The sequence below is a fragment of the Podarcis tiliguerta genome, assembly GCF_965153285.1.
Source record: "Podarcis tiliguerta genome assembly, chromosome: 5".
Lineage (NCBI taxonomy): Eukaryota > Metazoa > Chordata > Lepidosauria > Squamata > Lacertidae > Podarcis > Podarcis tiliguerta.
This window is the reverse complement of record NC_139538.1, coordinates 19994662-20021553: the sequence shown is the minus strand read 5'-3', so window position 1 is coordinate 20021553 and position 26892 is coordinate 19994662. Positions and strand designations below refer to the sequence as shown.

The 26892-nt window shown below is 43.6% G+C and overlaps 1 protein-coding gene across 3 annotated transcripts in view; it reads left to right on the top strand.

Moving 5' to 3' along the window:
- LOC310678336 (schwannomin-interacting protein 1) overlaps nucleotides 1-26892 on the top strand; it is a 375265-nt gene that overhangs the window by 68222 nt on the left and 280151 nt on the right. For all 3 annotated transcript variants that reach the window (XM_083442210.1, XM_083442202.1, XM_083442212.1), the window contains exons 2-4: nucleotides 8862-8926; nucleotides 11612-11692; nucleotides 18175-18325. In XM_083442210.1, the coding sequence (XP_083298336.1) occupies nucleotides 8862-8926; nucleotides 11612-11692; nucleotides 18175-18325 (297 nt within the window). The remainder of the gene's footprint in view (nucleotides 1-8861; nucleotides 8927-11611; nucleotides 11693-18174; nucleotides 18326-26892) is intronic.

Sequence of the window (26892 nt, the reverse complement as noted above, 5' to 3'; positions counted from 1 at the left end):
CTTGGAGGGTCTGAGTATTTATGGAAGATGGCTTTCCTAGGACCATCACTCTGGCAGGCAAATTTTGTATGTGAAAGGACTTTTTTAAAAACCACCCTAATTCAAGAGAACATTCATAAATGTAATCCTCCATCTGTGGTCCTAAAGTGTTCCAGCCCAGAAACATATAATGTGCAATAGACTACTGATGGTGCTCTTCTGTCTCACATGGTGGCTGTGCTCTGCCAAATGCAGAAGCTTGTGCTGGGGCTAAAGATGTGTTTTTGAAATGGTCGCAGTACTCTTGATTATTGCCCTGTGAACAGCCCCTAATAAAATATAGTAGGGCACACGTTGAACTGCAGCATCTGCTAGAACGGAGAATAATGAAACGAAGAGCAATAAACAGTATGAGTTAATTGCTTGGTGGCTACTGCTCCCGTAAGTGTATTCCATTTATCGGGTAGGTATTTAGAAATCTTGCTTGCAGTGCCATCACTTAACCATTTCCACTAAGCATCCACAAAGCGTAATGTTTATCCCAGTGGTGTTCTAATTAGCAGTTATATCTTTCCAGTTTGAAAGGCTCCAATTATTCCTGCCCTCCAGCTCGTGCTCTTGGCTTCATTTTCTGTGCAACATGACACCTTCCTCTATTCTGACTTTCATTGGTGTTTGATTGATGTATGTTGTTTAGAAATACAAATGCATGCATGAAAGCACCCCAATGCGCCCGGCTGTATATTCTTATCACCTCTAATGATACAACAACAACAACAAATGGCTCTGCCAGGTTGCCACCCAGAGAAAGCTTGTTCACACCTAATACAGGTGCAAGCTGCCTCTACAAGTGCTTGTCTGAAAGAGCGTACATTTGTTGATTTGTGCAGCTCAGCTGTTGTGTACACAGGAACACAGACTGTACACTCTGAGCATTACACGTGAACAACTCTATGAGCATAACAGCTTGACTCCATGTAAACAGGGACACAGATTGTTACGTTAGCTGAATGTTACTGCTGAAACCCCCAGAGTGGAGAGCTTTGAAAGCACCAATTCATTGAAGAGGCAAGGGATCAGCAATTGGCCTTCCATCCCTCTCCTAGGGACGTGGGTAGCGCTGTGGGTTAAACCACAGAGCCTAGGGCTTGCTGATCAGAAGGTCGGTGGTTCAAATCCCTTCAATGGGGTAATCTCCTGTTGCTCGGTCCCAGCTCCTGCCAACCTAGCAGTTTGAAAGCACAAAGTGCAAGTAGATAAATAGGTACCGCTCCGGCGGAAAGGTAAACGCTGTTTCTGTGCACTGCTCTGGTCACCAGAAGCGGCTTAGTCATGCTGGCCACATGAACACAGCTGTACACCAGCTCCCTCGGCCAATAAAGCGAGATGAGCGCCGCAACCCCAGAGTCGGCCACGACTGGACCTAATGGTCAGGGGTCCCTTTACCTTTACCTTTATCCCTCTCCTAGTCCTTTTGTTTGCCCCTCCTGCAAAAATTGCTACTGCAGATGGGTTGGGAAAAGCACTGGGGGAGGAATGGTCGGTGCAAACTGTTTATTTTCCCATAGACAAATCAGTGCATATACATATTTGTAACCATAAATAAATAAATAATTTAAAATGGTAGAGAAAGAAAAGAAAGAAAATGAAATGAAATTTATTACGGTCCCGGACCAGCTTCAAAGAAAGAAAAAGGAACAATCAATGACTTCCCTGTCAGGGAAACAATTTGATGTTGCCATAAATTAAAACTTTCTTCATTTTTGTTCTTTTATAGATTTTTGCAGGAGGTACAGGATGCAAACTTCCACCATCAATCATCTGTGTTAGTCGGCAGGCATCAAGCATTCCAAATGCTTGTTGTCTTGTGAAGAGGCTATAAACATTTTAGGAACAATTAATAATACATTTGGAGATAAAAATTTGTTTATACCCTAAAATAGGTTTATTAACTCATATAAAAGGGGACAGTCTAAAAACAGAGGAACGCTGCTGTTCCTTATGAGAGTAGCAGCTAGTCTCAGCACTTGGTAGAGTAATTAATTCCAAAACTAAGAGAGCAATATGTTAAATTATGGGAAGGAAAACAATTTTATTTGTTTCATAATTTATTTATTTATTTATTTACATACTGCTTGATTGGAAACAGACCCTTAAGTGGCTTACAAAAAATTAAACTTCTGGTTTACAAAAATAAGTCAATAAAAAAAATTAAAATAGGTATTATTATTTTTATTAAATTAAATCAGCATTTAATTAAAATGAGCAGTTGGGTCATAATAAAATGAAACACATGCCAACTTCTATATGTCTGGATAAAGGTAAAGGTAAAGGTACCCCTGACCATTAGGTCCAGTTGCAGACGACTCTGGGGTTGCGGTGCTCATCTCGCTCTATAGGCCGTGGGAGCTGATGTTTGTCCACAGACAGCTTCCGGGTCATGTGGCTAAGCCACTTCTGGCGAACCAGAGCAGCGCACGGAAACACCGTTTACCTTCCGTCGGAGTGGTACCTATTTATCTACTTGCACTTTGACATGCTTTCGAACTGCTAGGTGGGCAGGAGCTGGGTCCAAGCAACGGGAGCTCACCCCGTCATGGGGATTCGAACCGCCGACCTTCTGATTGGCAAGCCCTAGGCTCTGTGGTTTAGACCACAGCACCACCCGCATCCCTACATGTCTGGATAGACCTACTTAAATAAGTGCCAAAAAGAAAACAGCAAAGGCACCTGTCTGATGTCAATAGGCATGGAGTTCCAAAGTGTAGGTGCTGCCATGTGTAAATATCGATTTCTTACCAGTGTGTAATGGGTATCATCTGGCACCTGTAACCTGTGCCAGTTCTGCAGATTGAAGCAATTGAGTCAACATGTTTGTGTTAGGGTGATGCCTCAAGAAAACTGGTCTTAAGCTCTTTAAAGCTTTCTTGAGGAAACTAACCTGGTCCATCAGGTTAAGCAAGGTATGTACTTGTCAGGGAACTGCCATCGGAGCGGGAGGCGGTGAGAGGGCTCCTGGATGATGGTGGAGAGGGTTCTAGTAGGAGGAGGGATAGCCCATACACTGGGGAAGGAAATCAGCGTAACACCAGTGGAGAAGGGGAGGAGATAGAGGAAGCGGAGAGGTGGCTCCAGGACTCTTCGCAGGAGACCAGCGGAGAGGGGACAAGTGCTCCTTTGCCCACACCCACCCTGCGCAGAAAGCTTTCGTGCAGGCAATGGGGGAGGAGACTGGGCGTCAAGCAGCTTTTATGTTGGAAGCGGTTTAAGAAACGCCCACTGACGGATTCTGCCAGCGACTGAGGCAGCCACAGAATAGAGGCTGTCCTGTCAGAAAGGGTTCAGCCATGCAACCTAGCCATGAGTAAAGACAACTTACGCACAAGCAATCCCTAGAACCATTACAGTACTACATATGTCTGACACACTGACACAATGCCAATTGATTAGGCCTCACTGGACTGCTGGAAAAGATACAATAATTGACAGTCCACGTCATAAGAAGAGCCCTTCTGGATCATGTGGTGCAGCATCTTGTTTCCACAGTGACAAACCAGACAAGCCCGAAAGAAGGACCTGGGTTCAACCGAACCCTCCCCTAGAGGCAAAACGCATATAAAGCCATTGTCACCGACAGCCATTGATAACATTATTCTCCCAAGTGTGGGCCTTTTGGTTTAAAGAACAAAGTTTACCGACACTGTCAGCCTCTGTGAAGCAGGCAATACTTTTTGTGTTCTCTCATTAGTCCATCAGTCTCAGTGCTGAACAATCACCATGGCAACTCACCCTTAAATGAGAGGGACAATTAACCATGTAAGAGCCACAAAGCAGATGAAAGCCGGGATAAGAAGAAAGTTACATTTAGATGTGTTATTACACTTCAGGTTCTCTTGGCTGCAGTTTTCAGTTTTGTACATTTGCATAGGCTAAAATGCTAACTGAAAGTTTCTCATATTATTATTATTTTTTGTGTATAGAAAGATGATGTGTTGCTGTGTGTGTGTGTGTGAGAGAGAGAGAGAGAGAGAGAGAGAGAGAGAGAGAGAGAGAATGGAATGCCTTCCAGAAAGGTTCACCAGGCACCAGTGTTACTTCATTTTAGGCATCTGGTGAAACATTTTTTATTTGGTCAGACATTTTAAGTATTATACGTTCTGTGGGTATTTATTTATTTTTTATCTGCTGGGTGTCCCTAATATGCTGATCAATTTTATGCATTTCTTATGTTGTCCTTTTTCTATATTGTCCAGGAAGAATACTTTAATGAAAATTTACACTTTTTTAGTAAACCCAGCACTTCCCACTTGAAAATTGCTGAAGGTCTGGGTGGGTCTGCTTTTGTAGCAATTGACATGCACTCTGATAGGTGCTCTGTGATTTTTCATTGTGTTTTGATTGCTTCTTTTTATCTTGTATTGTTGTAGTACAATTTGAATCCCGTGTAATTCACATGGAAATACAATAACGTACAATATAAGAAAGCAAAGAAGCAATAAAAATAGAATTAAAATTAATAATAGATATTTAATGTGGACAAGCTGCAGACCACCAGAATGCAGCTTGTGGACCACTGATGGTCCACAGAACATAGTTTGGGAGTCCCTGTTATAAATATATAGGTATTGAATGTTTGGCCCCTAAGAAATTCAAAGGTTACCAGAGCATAATGGGATCAAGTTGTGAGGGTCTGATTCTGACATTGCCTAGGAAAACACATATACATCACCAGTTGTGTGAAAGAAATGTTGGCAAAGCTGGGAGAAGTAGCTAGAGGAGAAGAAAATGGCCTACTGCACTTCATTCCTTGATAGACTTTCCCAAGTCTATCAAGTCTATTGTGTGTACGGCACCACAATATTATTCCTTAACAATATAAATCTACAAACTCCATAGACACAAGCAAGAAATGAGTAACACTTCCGCACTTCAAAAAGCAAGGTTGCATTTTTGGACCCCTCGTTTCTTTAACTATTAATGTCCTTTCTCAAGAGCGGGGTTGGGAAGAAGAGGTATGGCACTGAATTTTGCAGTACATTTACATTATAACAAGTTTATAGAAGCCTCGTAATTCACCGTGTATTTCAACAGAAGTTTGGACTGCTTCCAATTTAATTTTCTGAAGTTGGAGTTTGCAGCTGGGTCACTCCCGGCATAATCTAGGAGATGTATCTCCTAAGGCTGTGAATTGGAACAACACCATCTCAGCTGTAGCCTGTCACCAGCAGCCATCATTTACGGCACTTGAGGTCTCAGGGCAAAACATCAAAATCACTTTATGTGGACACAGCAACATGGCTGGCTTCATAAATTTTGTTGCAAGGAGCAATAATCAATACTTCATGTTTAATGATGCAAAACTGAAATTAGTATAGATTTTATGTCTTCTGCTCTTCCAAATTATGCAAATTTTACTAGCCCCTTTTGTAGTTGTCCTATTACAGCTTTCCATAAAAAAACAAGCCAATAATATTTAATCGAATGATTGAATGGTCCAAAATATGTTGCAGACATTTTTTAGAAAGGGTTGTTGTTGTTTTTTGCTAAGTCTTTACCCCTAGGTTAATATAAAATGATGTCAAACACATGCACAAAATGATTTATGTAAGTCATGTAGGTTTTGTCACCCTTGGCTATATATAAAGTCAATTGTAAATTGTTTCCACATTCTAAATTACCTTATGTTGCTTTGGGATACACTGAAAACAAAATTGACCGCTGGAGTGCTTTGGAAAATGAAAAAGGTTATCTTTTAGAATCAAGTACTATAGGCAAGTAATTTTTCAGGAAAACTTGGGGAGTTTTCTGAGTTTTAACATGTCAAAAAGGAGAAACTATTTTTGAGGAAATCTGGAAATGGAAGATGAGTTTAATGACTGGGCTCCTCCAAATGGCTTTTAAATTGGTCTGCAATGGTAAGTGTTTAAAATCATCTTGCAACATTTCATCCATTTGATGAAGTGGTTAGGGGGTGCGTCGTTCAGAAAATGAGAAGTTGGAAGACGTTTTTTAACGCATCTTGACAAATCTACTTTATACCAGATATCTTGTTGAAGTATTGATCAGTGTTTCCAAGTTGATGGGAAATGAAAGTTGCATCATTAGTAAATCTGTGATGCAGTGTCCGTTTTGAATTTCTGAAAATTCTGCTTCCCCACAGCAGGAACTTAAGACTGTGTTTTGTTTTGTTTTTGTGGTAGAAGGTACATCTACCAAGTTTCAGAACACTGTAACTTTGCAGTCTCGTTGGGTTGGGTCTAGGCTTTGCCTTCTGCAGATGAAAAGGCTCATTCTGTCAACAGATGACTTTTGAGCCAGCGCAGACATCCTGCAGCTGGAGGAAATGGCTCACTAGGTGGGCAGAACTGCTTTGCTAGCTTCCCAGCAGATGGCTTACTGTTGCTTACTGGGAAGAAGAGGGTAGAGGCAAACCAGTGGGAAGGTTGGCATGGTGAGCACACACAAGCAGAGTCATCAAGTAAGCCACTTTTTTGGGGGGGGGGACTTTTTTGGATTCCCCCCTGTGCTGCCCCCACAGTCTTCCAGATGGTTCCTTAACTTTCTGGAGCAGTGTAGAAGGTGGAACTGGAGTAGGCAGGAGGGGGAGGAAAATTGGCAAAAGTTGGTAAACCCCAGTTAACCAAGGAGCAGCACAAGAGTGGATAGAATGTTGGACAGAGTAAGACATGAGTTCAGATTCCTGGTCAAGCTCCCTCCTGGTGATCACAGCAAAGCCACTGGAAGGAGGCCAGGTGTGCAGCACCATTAGGCTAAAAATCATGAAGCTAAAACCTTTAGCCCCTGTAATCCTCAAGCACGGTACTTCCACCCAAGGCACACTGGAATTAAATACCTTCAGAATTTACTTTAAAATCAATTGTAACATGGCATAATATCCCCCTGGGAATGGAATTCCAAATGGGGGCCAGCACTGAGAAGGCCCACACCCTGATACTCATTAATCATTAATCATCATCAGCAATAACAACATGTGCTGCAACCAGCCCATTGATGTTTAGTATTTTCTACAGGCGCGGGTGGCGCTGTGGTCTAAACCACAGAGCCTAGGGCTTGCCAATCAGAAGGTCAGCGGTTCGAATCCCTGCAACGGGGTGAGATCCCGTTGTTCGGTCCCAGCTTCTGCCCACCTAGCAGTTTGAAAGCACGTCAAAGTGCAAGTAGATAAATAGGTACTGCTCCGACGGGAAGGTAAATGGCGTTTCTGTGCGCTACTCTGGTTCACCAGAAGTGGCTTAGTCATGCTGCCCACATGACCCGGAAGCTGTCTGCGGAAAAACACTGGCTCCCTCGGCCTATAGAGCGAGATGAGCGCGCAACTCCAGAGTCGTCCGCAACTGGACCTAACGGTCAGAGGTACCTTTACCTTTACAGACATTAAAGGAGTAGCTCCAGTATCAGGTGACCTTTGACTCAGCCCTAACCTAAACTGGCCCTTTACTTGAGAATGCAGAACACAGGTATGTTTGAGCTATGGGTCTCCTTGCCAACAAATCCAAAACTTTATTTTCATTCCCAGATTTATTCTCAGGTCAGCTTTGGCGCAACGTACAATGCACATTTCCTCCTTTTGTTTTTAGAATGATCTTAACCTTGTCAACTTTGAGGGTTTTTTACCTTGCAAACTGGCAAGCAATTCACCCTCAGCCTCACTTAGCTCCGATTGGCCTTTGTCTTTACATTACATTCTAAAACTAATGAGCTAAAGGAAGACGTGAAGCAATGCCTCAGCTTCTTAAATTGCCTTCAAGTCCACTTCATGTTAAATTAGCACAGGATTGATACACAGTAGAGAATGGCGAGATATATTAAGTTAGAGATGATGTGTTTGTTTTCTAGTCTTATCTGGGTTCTTTGAGCCTTTTGTGGTTTGTTTGTTTTTGCCTGAATAACTTTCTATTGTGTTAAATCGGAGTCTAGAACTTGTTAATGAAAAGCGTGTCAGCAAAGGTCCCTTCACACAGAAAGATGCATTTCTCAGGGACAGGTAATTGCTTTTCATATCAAGGGCAGAGCCTATTTATATGTTTTATCCCTCTGCTTTTCTTGTTAGGCCAGGGGACTCTTGTCCTGCTATTAATAATCTTTGCCACAGACTTTGCTTGGCTTTTCTTTGCCTTCCCTTTCCTCTGCCTCATCTTTGCCTCACTGCACCACCTTTGCCCTCCCCACCCCAATTAATGGGCATCATGTAGGCGACCCTTTTCTCCAGCTGTATCTCATATTAACTGGATGGGGCAATCCACTTAACCTGAGCACAAGAGGAGCCCTGCTGGATTGTACCAAATGTCCATTGAGTCTTCACAGGGTAGCCTTCACAAAGCCAATAAGCGGGACATGGAACTAATAATATTTTCTTACTCTTCGTCCCCAGTAAGTGACATGCATGTGGGTCACCATCATGACTAACAGGCAGATAGACCTGTTGTCCATGAATTTGTCCAATCCCTTTTAGATCTACAGGTTTCCTCTCCCACCAGCAAAGGTTGCAGCTGGAACCAGCAGCTGTTGCATGAGAGGCAAGGAGGATGAGATTGCTGTCTGTATCACCATCATCATTACCTGCCATTTACCAGCAGGTCCCAGGACATGTTGCAACAAATTAAAGTTCAAACAAAGTACAGTCGTGGAAATAGGGTCGATACTAGTTGTGATGGCTATATTGTCTGCAGCATCAGAGGTGGTATAACTCTATATATCAGGTGTTGGGAATCAAATATGAAGAGATTGCTGTTGCACTCATTCTGCTTGCAGGTTTCCTAAAGGCATTCGGTTATCCTGAGAGCTGCAGTGTCTTGCTTCAAGACAAATACTGAGTAAATCAAATTAATACATTGGCATCTTTTATTTTTGTCCCACTACAGGAAGAACTCAAAAAGCTGCAACATATATTGGAGCAAATTAGTGATGGGAAATATTTGCTTGAAAAGTAAGTGCTAACATATTTGGATTGCCACCACATAAAAACCTTGTGTAGATTTTAATGGAGACTTTTAGGTTTGTTCAGCTTTAATCAGATCACTCAGCTAAGTTTTGTTGTAATCCTACACCCATTTTCCTGGGTGGAAGCTCCACTGAACTCAACAAGACTTACTTCTGAATAGACAAGCATCATGCTGTTAGTCAAATCAGTGGGATAGGAATTCATTTAGTTTTAAGCATCTTGCTTTATCTTTAATATAATTCTAAAATGAGCATCTATGTCTCCATCTATCTGCATGTTTATATATCCTTTATGTAGCATCATCTAGGTGTCGCCTTTTAGAAGGTATAAGAGGACAGATCCCTCTTACAACCTATACATTAATAGATGGCAGTCAGCGGAGGAAAGGAGGGAAATTGAAGACAAGAATATAAGGGGGAAGAATCAGCAATTATTTCAGTTAGGTATATTTAGGCACCACAGCACCCTTTGTCACCTCCCATAGTGCCCCGAGGCCTCTTGCCCTTATGGACTTTATCTTTTGCTCTCTCTTTTTTAAAAAGCTTTGGGCAGTGGCTAGGCTTTCAGGAAAATAAAGAATAGCCCTCTCTAGCTGCCCTACTTTCTTCCCTTGCTTTCCTTTCAATTTTTAATTTACTTGTAGAAATTATCTCTCTCCCTTTGTTTCAAGATCTGGAAGTGGGTGGGGGATTGCGTCAAGTGTATGAAGACATCAAACAAAATATTAAAATACCATGTACATGTGGCCCAGAAGTATTATTCTTTGGGAAGGAAAGCAAGAGGGCAGGGCAGCTGGAAGTCAATGTTTTGCTGCCCAGCTGCCTGGACTGCTTGAAAAATAAATAAAAAGAGAATATAGGGAATGCAAAAATAACAGTGCTCTTGAGTGGTAACTTTCGGGAACTAGCAGGGGCTGGAGAGTCTTTGGGGGACATCTTTAGGGGGTGCCTGTTTAGGGAGGCGGTGATTTGCCTGTTTCAGTTTGTTTTTTTGCCTTGGGGCCTTTTTTGAGGAAGGGGGTGGGTGGCGGGTGTTTCCTTTGAGCATCACCAGCTTTCCTTCTCAGAAATGTGTATTTTGAAGTGCTTTAGGGAGGGTAGTATCTGGGGCTCAAGCCCAACCACTACCTTGTACTTATTTTCTTGGGAAATGTGTCCACAAGCTCGCAAAGATTGGGCAGGATGGGGGCACACCGCAGTAGGATATATGGAGGAGAGCAGGCATGGCCAAACTTGGCCCTCCAGCTGTTTTGGGACTACAATTCCCATCATCCCTGACCACTGGTCCTCTTAGCCAGGGATGATGGGAGTTGTAGTCCCAAAGCAGGATGGTGCCAAAGTATTTTGAGGAGGGACATGAAGGAAATAATAGAAGTGATATAATGGAGGTATTGTGGGAAGCATAAGGAACAACAAAGGAGAAAGGGTGAATCCTTTTGAGGTAGCAGGAGATCTTCAGGCGTCTGTGGGAACTTGGTGAGCAAAGGTCACACATAGGGAAGTATTTCAAAATGCAAGCAGACCAATAAGAGAAAGCAAAGCTTGAAGGGTTTTGAAGGCAAAGATGAAGAACTTGCATGGAATTGGGAAAAGGAGCCAGAGTATGGATTAAAGGAGAGGTCAGAGCAAAGAGAGAAGTGATGATGATAAAGGTAAGGTAGAGGACCCCTGGACGGTTAAGTCCAGTCAAAGGTGACTATGGGGTGTGGCGGTCATCTCGCTTTTCAGGCCGAGGGAGCCAGTGTTTGTCCACAGACAGCTTTCTGGGTCATGTGGCCAGCATGACTAAACCACTTCTGGCACAACAGAACACCGTGACGGAAAGCAGAGCGCATGGAAACACTGTTTACCTTCTCGCCACAGCAATACCTATTTATCTACTTGCACTGGCATGCTTTCGAACTGCTATGTTGATAGGAGCTGGGGCAGAGCAACGGGAGCTCACTCTGTTGCGGAGATTCAAACCACCAACCTTCTGATTGGCAAGCCCAAGAGGCCCAGTGGTTTAGACCACAGCACCATCGGCGTCCCTACTGATCTACCAAGTACTGTTGCATGAGCGATAATTGTAAGGGTTAAGGCATTGTGGGAAACTTCTGAACCATAGGGCTCATTAGGCCCGCAAGGCAGCTTCCCACAAACCACAGTTACTTGCCCCACATCTTTATGGTGTGCTTTTAGTGCCACTCAGCTGACTTTGAAGTTTGAAAGGTGTCTATCTCCTGATTTCATTATGATGGCAGCTGATTGACAGGTGGGTGGTCCCGTCCATCTGTCAAAGTTGGCCCACAGAAGTTTCAGGACCCAACCTTGATTAATTTTTGTACAGTTTTACAAAGCACATCAATTGCATAAGAAGAGGTATGGTTGTTTTCAGCTTGAAGACCGTGGTGCTGGAAGAACCAGCAGCATCAGAAACATCAAGAAAGGAAGTCCAAACAAAGGTAAAGGCATAACTAGCCCATTATGCTGCTTTTGGCAACATTTTAGGGCAGCCTGGCCTTAAGATCTCCAGCAACACTTCCCTCATCAGCCCCTGTATCTTCTCCAAAGGAGACCCATTTCAGAGTAAGCAGCTGGAGCATGTTCTCTTTTAAATGGATCTATGTACTTGGAGACTTTACAAATGTCATGGTGAAATAGATTTTAATGGATAACCTCTCTTTTACAGCCATCAGCTTGCTATGGATGTGGAGAATAATATTGAGAAATATCACATTAATTTACAGCCCTTGGAATCCAAAGTGAAAGTGTAAGTGATATAAAGTCTACGCTTTTATGTTTGCTTTAGAAATGCAGCAACGTTGCCGGAGCTCTAGGGAGATGCTTTATTTGGCTGATTGCTTTTGATTTTTAAGTGTCTTCATTCTTCTTCCTTACACGTAAGGTGAGGATTAATCTAACAGAAAAAGGTAACAAGAGCATATTTGATCCCTTTAAATCATATAAACTAAAAATTACTGTAGAGTGCAGATGCAGTACAAAAGCCACCGAGGAAGTTTTGCATGGTACATTTTTTTTGCTGGTTATGAATTCCGAGGGAAGATGGAAGAGAGTCAGCGTGTGACAAAAAAGAAGATAGGTATTGATGGTGGATCCCAGGTGTTTTGTGGCTGCTGAGAGGGTGATGTCACATTATCTGAAAGCTTCTCTACGGTGGTCAGATGCAAAAGAGGCCAGTGTATATAAAAAGTTGCATACGAATGTAGAGCAGGGGCCCTGAAGTCATTTTATTTTATTTTTATTTATTAAATTTGTATACCGCCCTTCATCCGTAGATCTCAGTGTGGTTCACAACATAAAATTGCACAAAATACATAAGGAAAATAAGGGGGGAACCCCAGCAGCCACCCCCTCCCGCAACACATTTAAAAGGGCGTCAGATGTCAAACAGCCAAAGAAGAATCCTTTTTTTTGGCTTTTAAAAAAAAATAATAATAAGTTTTTATTGTTAAAATAATTCATCATTAATACACATATATTACAAATATAGAAGCATACAAACATACATTTCATACAATCCTTAAAAGTGTTCAAACATACTTACACTCAATCCCACAAATACTTCCTTTTCCCATCACCATCCACCATCCCACTAACCTTTGTGTTAGACTTCCAATCTACTCAATTGCAATTTCTTTCCACTTCTATTACTTTCTTTCACGCACATTTAGCCTAATTTCATACTTCTTTTTCTATTACACATTGTTATCCATCTTATTAGGTATTTCAGTATTTGAAACGGAACTTGTTTATTCTAATAGGAGTTCTGATTTTTCAATATGGTTTTGCAAGTATCTTTTAAACACCTTCCAGTCCTTATCTATCTTCTTTTTTGAGATCCTTCCAATTTCTCCCATTGTTTTGGATATATTGTAGTACTCCAATAATTTGGCAAGCCACTCTATTTTTGTCGGTACAATACCACTTTTCCAGTTTTTTGCAATCAATAGCCTTGCGGCTACTGTTGTGTATAAATATAAGGGCTTGTCTGTGTATAAATATAAGGTCTTGCTTTCATCTCATGCCTAAATGTGGATAATGAAAGCGCCACAAATGGGGAGCCATTGCAGAAAATGTCCGTTCTCGTGTTGCCACTCTCCAGACCTCTTGTAGAGGAGGCACATGAAGAAGGGCCTCAGAGAATGATTTCAGGGTCTGGGTAGGTCCTGAGCTGTTTAAGGCTTTATAGGTCAACACCAGCACTTTGAATTAGGATACAGAAGCAGCTCCCCAGGTGGGGTGGAGCCACTATGCAAATTTCTCATCAGTTGCCGCAAGCGATTGAGGTGAGGTCAGTGTGGTGCAAACACACCAGTGGAGCCAATCTGGCACTCTTGCCAATGTGTTTCCAGCATGTTGACCTCCCTGCCATGCCACCCTTTCCTCTCCTCTTCCTGGTAAGCAGCAGTGACCCACCTATTGGGAAGCTAGCATAGAAACCTCACCCCACCTGGCAAGGCACTTCTGTGATGATGTGTATTTATAACCAGCTTTTCAGAGAAGCCAGTTATCACCTGAATGGCAAAATGAGCAGGCACACAGATCTACATTTCTAACCGCAGCTGTATATGTAAATTAGCATATGCAATTTTGATGCAAATCTGTGTCCTCCTTTGACCTCTTTTTGGGTGTTTTATAAGTTACTGGCTGACTATGCTCTCATCAGCCCCCGGAAGCCTTTTCTCCCAGTCCCCAGAATACACTCCCTCCCTTTCATTTTAGCAGTGGTAGGGAAGGTAAAAAGGTTTTCATCTCTCCCTTCTCAGATGCTCCAGCACACTGATTAGCAATGTGCAGGGTGGCAGAATTCATTGTATCTGGGGATGCAACTCTCAAAAAAGCTGCTAAATCAGAAGCAGATAAGTCACAGGTTGAGCCATAACTCAGGGACAGAGCACAGGCTTTACATGTGCAGATTCAAGATTCAGTCCTCAGCATCTTTAGGTAGAGCTGGGAAAGACACTTCTCAAAAACCCTGGTTAGCTTCTGCTAGTCAAGAGTAGACAATGCTGCTTGATGGGCCAATGGCTTGATTTGGTGCAAGGCAGTTTCCTTTGTTCCTTCGGAGAGCATTTAGCATCTTCCCCGCTCATGAACTTTTGCTCTAAAAAATAGGTCTTCATCTTCCCAGCTGGAAGGGAGCGAACAGATGGGTGCTTAAGCCAGGAGTGGGAAACATGTGACACTCCAGAAGTTACTGGACTCCAAATCCCAGCAGCCCTGACCAGCAGGGCCAATGGTGAGGGATGATGGGAGCTGGAGTCTAGCAACATCAGTGTGTGTGTGTTGGGCGGGGTGTGAGTTTCCCCACTCTGGCTTAACTGGCCTCTGGCCTGTAGTCTGAGCCTCAATTTGACTCTGTAAGACTTGCCAAAGATTACTTTTCCTAGGTAACCTTTTCCATTACTAAACTGAATCCAACTTTCAGATCAAAAAGCTCAAGCTCAAGCAATTTAGCGAACGTTAAAATACTACTAGAATATTTATGGGACATGAAGATTTCAAATTAAAACCAAGTGTATGCCTTTTAGTGAAGCAGATTGTAGGTAGATGAAAGAATACGAAGAGTTTAAGTAGGGTTTGGATAGAAGCTAGTGGTGCGGATGTGAAAATTCTAGATCCCACTTTAGAAATGTAACTGCCTTTACTTTTCTTCTCTTTAACTGAGTGCCTTCTCCGTACTGAAAAAATCAGTTTATCGTTGATGCATATATAGTTCTGCACTGCAATACTTACGCATAAGAACTCCAGAAGATCAGACCAAAAACCCATCTGGTCCAGCATCTAGTCCTCACTGTGGTCCACCAGATGCCTGTGGGAAGCCTGCAAGTAGACCTGGCTTTCCCAAACTTGGATCTCCAGCTGTTTTTGGATTACAGTTCCCATCCCTGCCCACTGGTCCTGCTAAGTTTGGGATGATGGGAGTTTAAATTTCCAGTTTAAATGGAAGGAGCTCACCCATCACTAAATGGAAGTAACACATGGTTTATTCTCTAAAGGTAGAAAGCAGGTTATATTATCCTTCCTATAATACTAGTACTAATAATTTATTTATATGCTGCCCATCTGACTGGGTTGCCCCAGCCACTCTGGGTGGCTCCCAACAAAAAAATAGTGTTTGGTTTTGTGTTGTGCTTTTACTAAGAACTTGATGATGCAAAATATATTGGCCTTTGTAGATTAAAGAGCTTAGGTGCTTAGCCTGTATATGCCAAAGAGGAGGAGGAGGAGGAGGAGGAGGAGGAGGAGGATTAAAAAGAGTTCTGAAGTATATAGAAAATAAAATAAAGAATTGACACAAGAAATTGTAGATTTGACCAGAATCTCAAAGAGTTGTTGTCTGGGATTTTGTTTGTGTATGAATCACTTCCCTCAAAACAACCCAAAGCAATTTAACAATATAAGCATCAATAATATAAACAGACGTAGAAACAATTTCAAACCCAATACAGGTGCCAAATGGGATTTATACAGACATTCTTCTAATGAGCAAATTTTATCTGAGTTAACTATTCTAATTTGAAAGCTAATTTATTTGATATTACACTGCCACCTGGTGTCAAACACATAGTTGTAACCGAGCACCTTCTCAATAATCCCCCCCCCCCCCTTTTAAAGACTGTATTGGAAACCTGTTTTAAGATTGTGCATATCAAAATGTAGCAAATGCATATATTTTCCATGGTCTGTGTTGCATATTCCTCTGGTTCCAAAGTAGCTGTGTTGCCAGTTTATTTCAGCAAAAACAACAAAGAGTCTTGTGGTTCTGTAAAGACTAACATATTTATTATGGGATACACTTTCATTGACTACATTCTATTCATCAGATGTCTGAAGTGTTATCCCAAGTTATGGTTGTGTATTCACATGTTGGGGACGACTGTGAGCACTGAGGTCAGAGGGAAATAAAATATATAACGCCTAGATGGTGATAATTGCATTATTAACAGGGGCCATTCACAAAATCATTGTTGCTGATAACAGACACCTTGGCATTGGTGAGCTAATTAACACATTAATACATCTGTGCTTATGTCTATGTATTAAATAAGATTTTATTGGGGGTTCCCCCCCTTAATCTAAAACAAATCAAGTTGCTTTGTACTCTTTAGAAAAGCAGTGTGTGTGTGTGTGTGTGTGTGTGTATGTGTGTGTGTAGGTAAGTGGGTAGGATTGGGTAACCAGATAGCAAAATATGGAATGGACTTGTGTGTCACAGTCCAGGTTACAGGCAGTTGGAGTCCTGGCTTGGTACGTTGGGACCAGGATAGAGGTCGGGAAGCAGGAATCAGCAGTCCAGGGTCAGCAGTCCAGGGGCCAGGAAGCCAAGAGTCAGGAAACCAAGGGTCCAAGAGTCAGGATACCAGGAGTCAGGAAGCCAAAGGACAGCTAGGTGGGTAGTGTGTTGCTGTGGCAAAGAGCCAGAGGGAAATGCTGGTCTTATATACCACCAGGTGCTACGAGTCTTCACCTGTGTGGCCGTGCCTTGCCCTTCCAGGCCAAGCTCAGGAAGGCCCCAGTCCTGCGAGGCCCTACCAGTCACAGGGCCCGGCTCCTGCATGCACTCCTGACATTGTGCACCTCTAATAGCTGTGCAGAAGAGGAAATATCGGCAGGTGTAACTTATTGCAAAAGCTACGGTTGCTGAAATTTCCTTTTCTGCACAGCTTTGAAAGGGGTGCAAACCCTGTCCTCATTTCCACCTGGCTACCCTTGTGTGGGCACAGGTGGGGCTGCAGTGGAGCAGCATTGCTTACCTGGCTTCCCAGTGTGAAGGTTGCTGCTGGTAACTGAGATGAGAGGGAGGTTGGTGCAGGTGCAGCATCAGAAGCGCTGCTTTGGTTCTGCTACTGTGGCTGCACCACGCTAACCCTCTTGACCCTCTGACCTCATGTTGGGAAACCAGGTGAGCCATTCTACTCCCTACCACCAACCACCACTGGCTAAATGTAAAGCTTAAGAAGGATGGGGGTGGGGTTGGTTGGAGGAGAGAAGCGAATAAGTCAGATGTGTCTAAATCTAAGTTCCTGCTCTTCCTAATTTGCTTTCCCCCAGCCCTCAACATGCCAAATTCTGTCTGTTAGATTTCATATAGAAATTGACAAGTTGATCAGTGGTGCGTGGTCAGTGGAGTAAGGGATCAAGGATAGTCCCCTAAATGTTCCTGGCAAATTAGAGTATTAAAGTATTAAAGCCTAGTGCCTCCTTACCAAAGCCTGGGGAGATTCTGCCTGGCTTAGGGAGGGAGGTGCGATGTTCACGCACATAACATTAGTGCCTCCCTCCTCAAATCACCCTGGAAAGTCAGTGCCTCTGGCCCTAACTGCACCCCTATGAAGAATTCCACCACACGCCACTGAAGTTGATACTTTACATTATTGTTTTAAAACTTCATAAACTAGATGTAGGGATATCGCGGAGAGTGGGGGGTGGGGTCTGGAAGGAGCACACTCCTCCACCCGCAGGCAGCATCAGTCTGCCTGCACGCGTGACCCTGGGGTGCGAAACATAGTCCCCCTCACGGAAACGTCTGATGAACATCGTGGCCAGTATCTAACCTTTTGCGGTCTCAGCAGTCTGCCGTGCCCTGTCTGTAACCCTTTGTCCTTTGAGACCTTTGTCTCTTTCTAGCAAAACATTATGCAAGGGGAAAGTGACGTGTGGAAACAGGTGCCAAAATAACTTTGTGCCACCCCTCGATCTCGGGATTGGAAGATTTGTAAAGGTCACAGCCCAAAATGTATCTGCTTGATTTTGCATGTGTGTATCAATAAAAAGAGCTTCTGCGGGCTTGGCAATTAGTGTGCACCTGCATTGCTCACCTGATGATCAACACCTGTTTAGTGCCTTCACTTCACTAGACAAGCAACACAATCCTATAAAAGTCTTTTTTTCAGGAAGCCCCATTGAGTTCAGTGAGACTTACTGCAGGTAACTGTGCAGAGGTCTGCAGGCTGAAGCATGCACTTAGCTCTTCCCTTGAAAAGAAACAAGCAGGCTGCAGTTGGGGCTGGGTTTGTACCCTGTGTTTTTGGAAAAGCATATATTTGAAAGTCCAATTTCAAAAGAGAGGTTTGAAAAGATTTTCATTTAAATTCCAACACTGTGCAAAATTTCACTCTGGCTCTGCGAGATTACCTTCTATCAGGCCCCCACTGGAGGGAAATATTTCAGTAGTGCTCGCATATATAAGAGGTTTCTCTATTCACCCATGTTTCAAATTACATACAGCATTCAGAGAGCATGGCGTGAATATCTACAGCGTCAAGATTTACAGAGCCAGGAGCATCTGGAGAAGCGCAGTCCATCACCTCCTTCCTTGTCATCTGACAAGATGAGCAGCTCAATCAGTATGAACACCTTTTCAGATGGCAGCACCCCTGTAAGTAAAGTTTTCCCCTTCAAAGGTTGTTTTGCTAAAAAATAATAATAATATTTTTTGCTAATATCACTGCTCAGAAATACTGTCAAGAATCTCTTTGTGTTTCCAGGCCACTTCTCATTGTATGTTAGCTCTCAGATGACTCTGGTAGCTCTTTGCTCTGCCTGAGGATTTTGCAAAGTCTAGCATCACGTTTGAGCTTTGAACTAGTTGCAGAAGCATGAGAACAGGGAATGTGGATATGCTTGGTGTGTTCCTGTTGTTTGTTTATTGTGCTTACCTCTGTTTCAGTCTGGAAGAGTAACTCTTAGATTTGCATTTATTTATGCCGTGACTATCCAGACTCTGGTGAGATAGATCTCTTGAAGCTTTGGGTTCCCATTGCAGCGCATGCAAAGGCAGCTTTGTTTCTCCTCAGTGACTTTCTGCTGTGATCAAATTATCTGGGAGGGGAAAAACCCTTCCACTATTTACAAAAGAATGGAGGGATATTTCTTGGGAATGAACTGAAGGTCAAATGCAAAACCTCTATTGGAAGCAGCTGCTTGTGAACATGGGACCATAGTGGCAATACGAACTAATACTAACTTATATTATTTGGAAACCATATGCCCAGATGGTAATGTGGGAAACCATATGCCCAGATGGTAATGTGGGAACCAGCTTTCCATATGCCCAGATGGTAATGTGGGAACCAAATGTTTATGTTACTTAGACTATTCTGTCTAAGGGTAAACTACATGTAATGTATGCATCTATACTCCTCAGCTGCACCCACATCCCCGGGAACTTTTCAAAACTAAGCCTCATAGCCATGTAAATGGACCAATCTTTAGGAGGGTGTGACTCAAAAGCGAAGGCATTAACCTTACTTGCCCACGGTAATCCTGAGAGTGACATCTCAGTCCCCTGAATCTGGGAAGGTTATGTGATTACAGTGCGCAGGCTTGTTTTACTGCATGTCCTCACACTTAGCTGAGTTGGTAGAGTATGAAACTCTTAATCTCAGGTTCGTGGGTTGAAGCCCCGCGTTGGGCAAAAGATTCCTGCATTGCAGGGGGTTGGACTAGTTGACCCTTGTGGTCCCCTATGTTTCTGTGACTCTTCTGTGTCTCTATGCAGAGGTGAATGTTTTACTTACAGCAAGGATATTCGAGGTATAGCTGAAAAGATAGCAGTTTTATTTATGTACGTATTTCATTTCCTGCATTTTATACTGCCTTTCTATCAAAGCTTTCGGGGGTTTTCTCCATTTAGAATAATGGCTAGTAAGCTAGCCAGGGGCCCTCCAAATGCTTTTAGACTCCAACTCCCACCATCCCCAGCCAGCATGGCTATTCCTCAGGGATGGTGGGAATTTGAGTCCAGTGATTTAGAGTGTCGGACTAGGACCTGGGAGACCAGGACTCAAATCCCTACTCAGCCATAAAGTTCCCTGGGTGATGTTAGGCCAGTCACAGTCTCTCAGCCTAGGCTATGCCACAGGGTTGCTGTGAGGATAAAATGGGGAGGAGGAGTACACCACCTTGAGCTATTGGAGGCAAAGTGGGGTATTAATATCATCATAAAAATATATGGAGGGCCACAGGTTGACTTCCCTTGGCTCCAAGGTTGAAAGATACAATCCAAAAAGGAAGAGGAAAATCAATGCATTTGGGGACCAGTTGTTTCATAAAGGTACTGTAAGGCAGGTGAGATGTCTTACTTGTCCCTCTGTTGCAGCTGGGTGGCAATGTGATACCCGATCCCAGTTTCAGATCATAACATTTCTCACACCAAGACAAAAATGCATCTCTTGCCTTAGATTCATTGAACTATGGAGTCGAATGTTTGGAGGGACCGTCTTGCATTTTTGGCAGTTTCCACTGGGAATCCACAGGGGTCTGCCTTATACTGTGTCAGGCCACTGGTCCATCTACCTCAGTATTGTGTACACTGACTGGCAGCAACTTCTGCAGGGTTCCCAGCAAGGTTCTCTCTCAACCCTACCTAGAGATGACGGGGATTGAACCTGGGACCCTTCTGCATGCAAAGCAGATAATCTACCACCAAACTATGGCCCATAGGAAGGAGCAGGAAGTCATTGTGGCTGTGCATATATTGAAGTTGGGAGAAAGGAAGGGATCCTAGATAAGTTGATCCCTTCCTGGTACAGAAGGACCTAGATAGATAGATAGATGATAGATAGATGTGGAGCAGAAGTCGTAGGGAGTGTTTGGGAAAAGCACTGGAAGGGGGATCTCAGCATAGATGAGCATGGCAGGATACTTGCAAGGCGAGAGTGGCTTGCAAGTGGGACTGCTGTCTATGGTGCTGAAAGGATAACCAATAATTTGCAGTTTGCTTCAGTGGCTTCCTCAAGTAGAAAGGAACAGGTCATTTAGCTGGTGCAGTTTAAGGGTTTTGCCAGAGGGAACATCTCAGCTGACTGTCCCATGCCAGTCTTCAGGGGATAATGTTTCCTTCCACATTGCATCAAATGTTATGCCATGCTCTTCTTTCATAAATTTAGGGCCTGCTTAAACATAGCTATCACTATCTTCCTCTTTATTTCTTTCCCCCTGCAAATTTTTATTATTATTATTATTTTACTTTTTTTAAAAGATCACAATTTTTTACTCGGTGAAATCTATTTAAGCCTCTTTCTGCTTAAATAAAATTTGGGGTGCTTTAAATGCATTGGTATATATTAGACTGTGCTATTTTTTTTAAAGCCACAAGAGGTCTCTCTTCTACCACTCAGGAACAGCTTGGCTTTGACTGTAGTAAGAATCAGTTAACACTGCCAATGACAAAGGGCTCAATTCACAGCTATTAACACCAACTGGAATTTTACCAATGACTTCAGAGGGTGATTTTTTTAATTTCAAATTTTTAATTTCAAATGTTTATGTTACACATGTGCTTCTAAAATTCTTGCATGTTGAAATTTAATGATAGTTATTTGTGATATTAGGGCCCCTGGGTATTACCTTCCCTGGCTACCTCTAGGTAGACTATGGTGAAAAGATTTGTACCTTTTTTCCCCCCGGGCTATCCCTCTTGCTCCACTTTCTGCTTGCCCCTTCATTCTCACTATTTTTGATGTTCAGATCTGAGTCCCACTGCTTAGGAAGCCAAGGCAACAAGGCAACAGGGAGATATCAGGAGGCTGGGGTGGGAGGGAATCTCAGGGTCTCCAGTAATACAACAAACAAACAAACAAACAAACAAACAAACCCAAAACACTGGGGGGGGGGAGGAAATGTTTAGCGGGGAAGAAACCCTCAAAATGCCCACATGAAGATTGAGCATACTCATAGGTCATGAAACTATCTGCTGGCAGTGACAAATTTGGGCTCTCAAATGTCATTACCACTCAGTACGATGCTGAAATGTGGCACCCCCTGACTCTCGCACTCCGTTCTGCAGCAATGTTGTGGTGCACCCTGCAGCATGGCTTCCAGTGCAACCACACCAGTCGTGCTACCCCAAAACTGCCTCTGCTGTAGAGGGATGGAGTCTCACAGAAGAAGGCATGGCTGACTTACTGGAACAGTGAACAGGAGCACTTCGAACTACAACCTTTTATGCAGGTCCCACTTACATTCCATATTCACACCTGCCTCTGTGGCATCTGTTGGGTAGCTTATTCTGAAGGCTCAAGTCTACCCAGTGAACGTCCAGACTATGGGAGAAGAGAGTGCTGGGTTGTCTGCCTAGCATCTCTTGGCCAGTGATGGGGAACCTGTGTCCCTCCAGATGTTGCTGGACTCCAGCACCAATCATCATCCCTGACCATGGGTACTGCTAGAATCCAACAACAGCTGGAAGTTCCCCTATACCTGCTTCAGACAGTGGAATGGACTCCCCCGGAAGGTGGTGGACTCTCTTTCATTGGAGGCTTTTAAGAAAAGGTTGGATGGCTATCTGTCAGGGATGCTTTAGTTGAGATTCCTGCATTGCAGGGAACTAGATGACTGCTGGGGTCTCTTCCAACTCTACAATTCTATGATCCTATGATTCACAGAATCATAAAATCACAGAATTGTAGAGTTGGGATCGTCCAGTTGCTTACTTCCATGTGCTCTCAGTCACCTGCTGAGAAAAATAACTCCAAAGGTACTAGAAGAATCATGACAACCGTGTTGATCAGCTTCTTCCTTAATCCCTTGAAATCAGTGGCTCCAAGTCATAATTCAGTGGGCTGACTTGTGTGCTAGTCAGCCATATCACAGCTTTCATTTGGGTGGTTTTTATAAGAGTTTTTAAAGGCTATTAGGGTTTCATGAGCTGGGGAGAGCTACTAAAATTGAATTTCCCCCTAGCCAATATGATGTGGCCGACATGCAATCAGTCATTTGATCACTGGTGCGTTATCTAGAGTGATAGGGATGTTCCCTCTGGTGATGTGTTGCTTGTACATCTTCCAAAAAAATAAAATAGAAATAAAGGAGCAGCAGTGATTTAGTATCTGTTTCTTAGGCTCCAAACAGCAATAGGGTTAGATCAGGTTTTCTGTAAAGCTGCTTGCCTTCAGACAATCTGCTGCCTCTCTCTCTCTCTCTCTCTCTCTCTCTCTCTCTCTCTCTCTCTCTCCCCCCCCCCCCTCCTAAGCTCTTCCACCTGATAAATCAGCAATAGTGTCCCACTGTGCAGACATATATAAAACATTTTTGGAGGCACTGCCTATGCTCAGACAAAACTGATGCAATCCTTGCTATAGAAGGTGATGCCTCAGACTTGGGAATTCATGTCATCTTTGAAAAGCTAGAAATGCTCTCCCCATGCAGACAACTCCTCGTGTCACCCAGTTCTTTCAAGACAAAGAGAGTCACCTGTTAACGGGTAAGAGACAAATCATACGGTAAAGCCAAGCATCAGGTACAGAGAGGCTTGTCATCACCTGCTTCACGCATTATGAAAATAGGTATACATTGTGTTTGGCAAGTACTTACAGGCATTCTTTAGAAGATGTGAGAATCATCTTTCAGATTGCAGGGATTTTCAGCATCCCTCAAAACTCGAGGGACAGAGCTTACCCCCATATCTCCTTATCTGGCCATGCAATTTTTAAAAAGACAGAGATTGCTGCATGACAGATATAAATGCACTGTACAGACCCCAGCTGCTACTTTCTGTGTGGTTTGAATCAGTACCTAATGTATGCGTGCTTAGAAGCACTTATTTACTTTCAGAAATGCAACTTGCAATCGGGGCCAGTTCCCCCTCAAATAAGCTGATCAGACAGTGGCCCTCACTTCCTTTTCCCTCTCTCCTACTAAGTGGTGGGTGCAAGGTACCCAGAGATACCGAATGGGGTGCAGAGACAAGCACATCTGGATAACTATTCCCCAGTCTCTCCACACGCCCCTTGCTTCTGGTCTCAAACCTGTTCACACTCCACTAGTTGAGGTTCTGAGGTTACTATTAAAGGGACGGATACTAAAGAACATACAAAAAATAGATGAGCTGAGGGGAGACGTGGGGTTGCGCAATGAAGCCAGAACTGTGTGGGAGAAGATACTTGCTTATTTGACCTCCTTACATATATGTAATGTGTTCATGTCAGTGGAGGGTCCAGTACTAGAGGCGGCTGATGTCCATATGGACTGGTGCGGCAGAAGACAGGGAGCCCAAGCAATAGGTGGAGCCAGAGTCACTAACACAGAGAGCCAACTAATTCCCCTCCTCTTTGCTGTGGCAGCACCAACACTGAGAAGGAGGAGGAGGAAGGTGACAGGCAATTACATCCCTTGTATTGGTTAAAAGTAAGAAGGCAGGCACTTGTGGGCTTGCTGAAGTTGGTGGATTAGCACCAAATTTGCCACCACTGTCCAGTAAGATGTTTTTCCTTCCTAATTCCTGTCCAACCAAGTCTGTTGGTAAGGTCAGGGTCAAATGCAAAGAGACAGGTCAATTCTTTGGAGAACCTGCATTCTATTTTGAGACACAGGAAGGGGACAGGAAGTCTTAAAACTCTTCCTTTTTCCCTTCACTGTGTTTGTTTCTGTAGCCTTTGGGCACAGTTGCTAAAGCTTCTTGTCTCTGTGGCATTTCAGCTCCTGCCTGCAGGTGTGCATTGTCCCTCCCTTGGCTTGCTGATGAGGAGCAGATGGTAGGAAAAGGCTGCCATTTATTTTCTCAAGCCCTGACATCTTTGTCCTCATTCCTCCTGGCAGCAGGTTTTGTTGCAATGAGAGTGGAGAGTTGGCTTCAGTTTTTTTTTAAAGGAACGCTAATCACAGGTAACATGTACATAAGAGAGTACTACTCATGTAAAAAACTAACACACAAAAACTAACCATTGTTCCCTAGCTAGAACTTTACTAAAGACCATGTCATAAAACTCAAGGATGGGAAAGTATATTCAGTCCTAAGGTCATATTTCCTTTTGGGCAGCCTTCCAAGGGCTACATGCTTGTTGTAGGTGGAGGCAGAGACAAAAGTGGGCAGAGCAAGAAATGTGAATTTTACCTCTGCAGAGCCAGCTAATTTCTGCTACAGACTTCCACCCACCCCTCTCTGTCATTCTTCCAGGCCTTAAAAGAAGCGTTACCCATTAAGCCAGTGTGGTACAGTGGTTGGAGTGTTAGACTAGGACAGGCATAGACAAACTCGAACCTCCAGGTGTTTTGGGACTACAACTCCCATCATCCCTAGCTAACAGGACCAGTGGTCAGGGATGATGGGAATTGTAGCCTCAAAACATCTGGAGGGCCGAGTTTGCCTATGCCTGGGCTAGGACCTGGGAAACCACAGTTTGAATCCCCATGAAGCGCACTGGGTGACCAGTCACAGTCTGTTGGTCTGACAAAGGGTTCTTGTGAGGATTAAATGAGGAGGGGGATAAACTGAGCTCTGTGGAGGAAAGGTGGGATATAAATGTAAGAAATAAATAATAAACTTATTTTTGGCACCCTTCTGTCTTGAGGGGTTAGCAGCAGCAAAATGACCTCCTTGGGGTGCAAGCCTAGGCAGTGTGTATGGAGATCCAGGGCTGCCCTGGTGACAAGACACCCCCCCCCCCCGCAACGGCCTCACTGATGTTGTCCTAAGGCAAGCAGAGCCATAGGTGGCTTGGTTGCAGGAGTTGCTTGTAGGAGGTATATAAGGAGCCATCCGACCATCTTGGGGACTTCACTCTGGATTTGTGTAGGGTTTACTCCTTAGCCTTTTCCTCTCCTGAAGATATCCTGCAAGGCAGCAGAGGTTTAGGATCAGAGTTTTCCTTCTCTTAGATGGGCTGCCTTCCCAGGTTGACGAGCCCCATCTGCCCCTCACTTCCTGCCTTCTTGACCGTTGGACCCATTACTGATCTCATCTGCTCAATCCACCTGAGCCTGTTTTTGCATCCAGGGGAAGTTCCTAACTCACTGAAGATTTAAGACCCGTTGACTACCCTCACCGGGTTTAGCTGGCCAGTCAAAGTTGTTCCTGGGGTGTGGCCGCTGTCGCATGCTGAGAGTTCAAGGTCAGGTTCCACCCGGGTAGAAACTCTCTAGGAGCGTGCAAAGTAGGACTGGTAAAGGTTGTTGTCTGGGAGGGCTGGGGGAGGGAATGTGCCCTGTCCACCAGAGAGAGAGAGAGAGCGAGAGAGAGAGAGAGAGAGAGCGCCAGCCCTGCATTTGCCCCACACTGACATGGGCAGTACGCAGATAAGGATTCAAGTCGCTCCTTCCCTAGTCATCCAATTGATAACCCGCCCAATAATTTAGCTGAGAAGTAGGGCTGTGTACCTGTGCATATGTGCTGCTTATGTGCTATATAGGCATGCATGTGTGTGTGTGTGCTGGCTATACCTAGATAGGCCAAGGGTGAATGTGGCACTCAGGCAAAGAGAGAATTATTCTTCACCATCATTCTGGTCATCTAACTTTTGGTCCTGATCCAAGCAGCTTATAACATAATTTGTGGGTCCTATAAAGCAATCGGCATACTGTAGGCATGCAATAAACATGCACTTTTATCTGCAAAGGCTTTGTTTCCTAAGGAGTCTCATGTCATGCAGCTATTGCACTTATTTATGGGGAGGCAGTAATTATGTTTACTGAACTTGTGGTTCCACAAAACCATTTAAAACCTAAATTAATCTGCTTCCTCCTCCTCTCTCAGCACAGCCCTCAATGCAATGTTGGGGTCTTTCCCAGCTGTTTTATTTCCTTCTTTTAAAAAATTGTAATAAAGAGCCCAGCTAATTTGTATAAATGAGGTTTTACTTCATTGGTTTATGGTCTACATAGAGGAAAAGACTTAAGTTAGGATTATATTAAATTTGGGTTCTAACTAAACCCACATGTTGTATTTTATAAGCTAATCACTGAAGGCTGATTTAAATGCCCCCATGTGGTCATCAGTACAAACTGATTACCCATGATAGGGCTCCACGTGGTGAGCATAACATTTAAACGCTTTTTACTCTGTGCATCAGCTAGGGTACAAAGGCACAGCACCAAAGGTTATTCTGCAGCAGCTTATAGATGCAGCATATGGTGGGTCAGCAGCACCTTTTAGAAATGGTAATCTCCTCCTCCTCCTCCTCCTCCTCCTCCTTCTTTCTTCTTTGGCAATCACTCATAGCCAAGTAA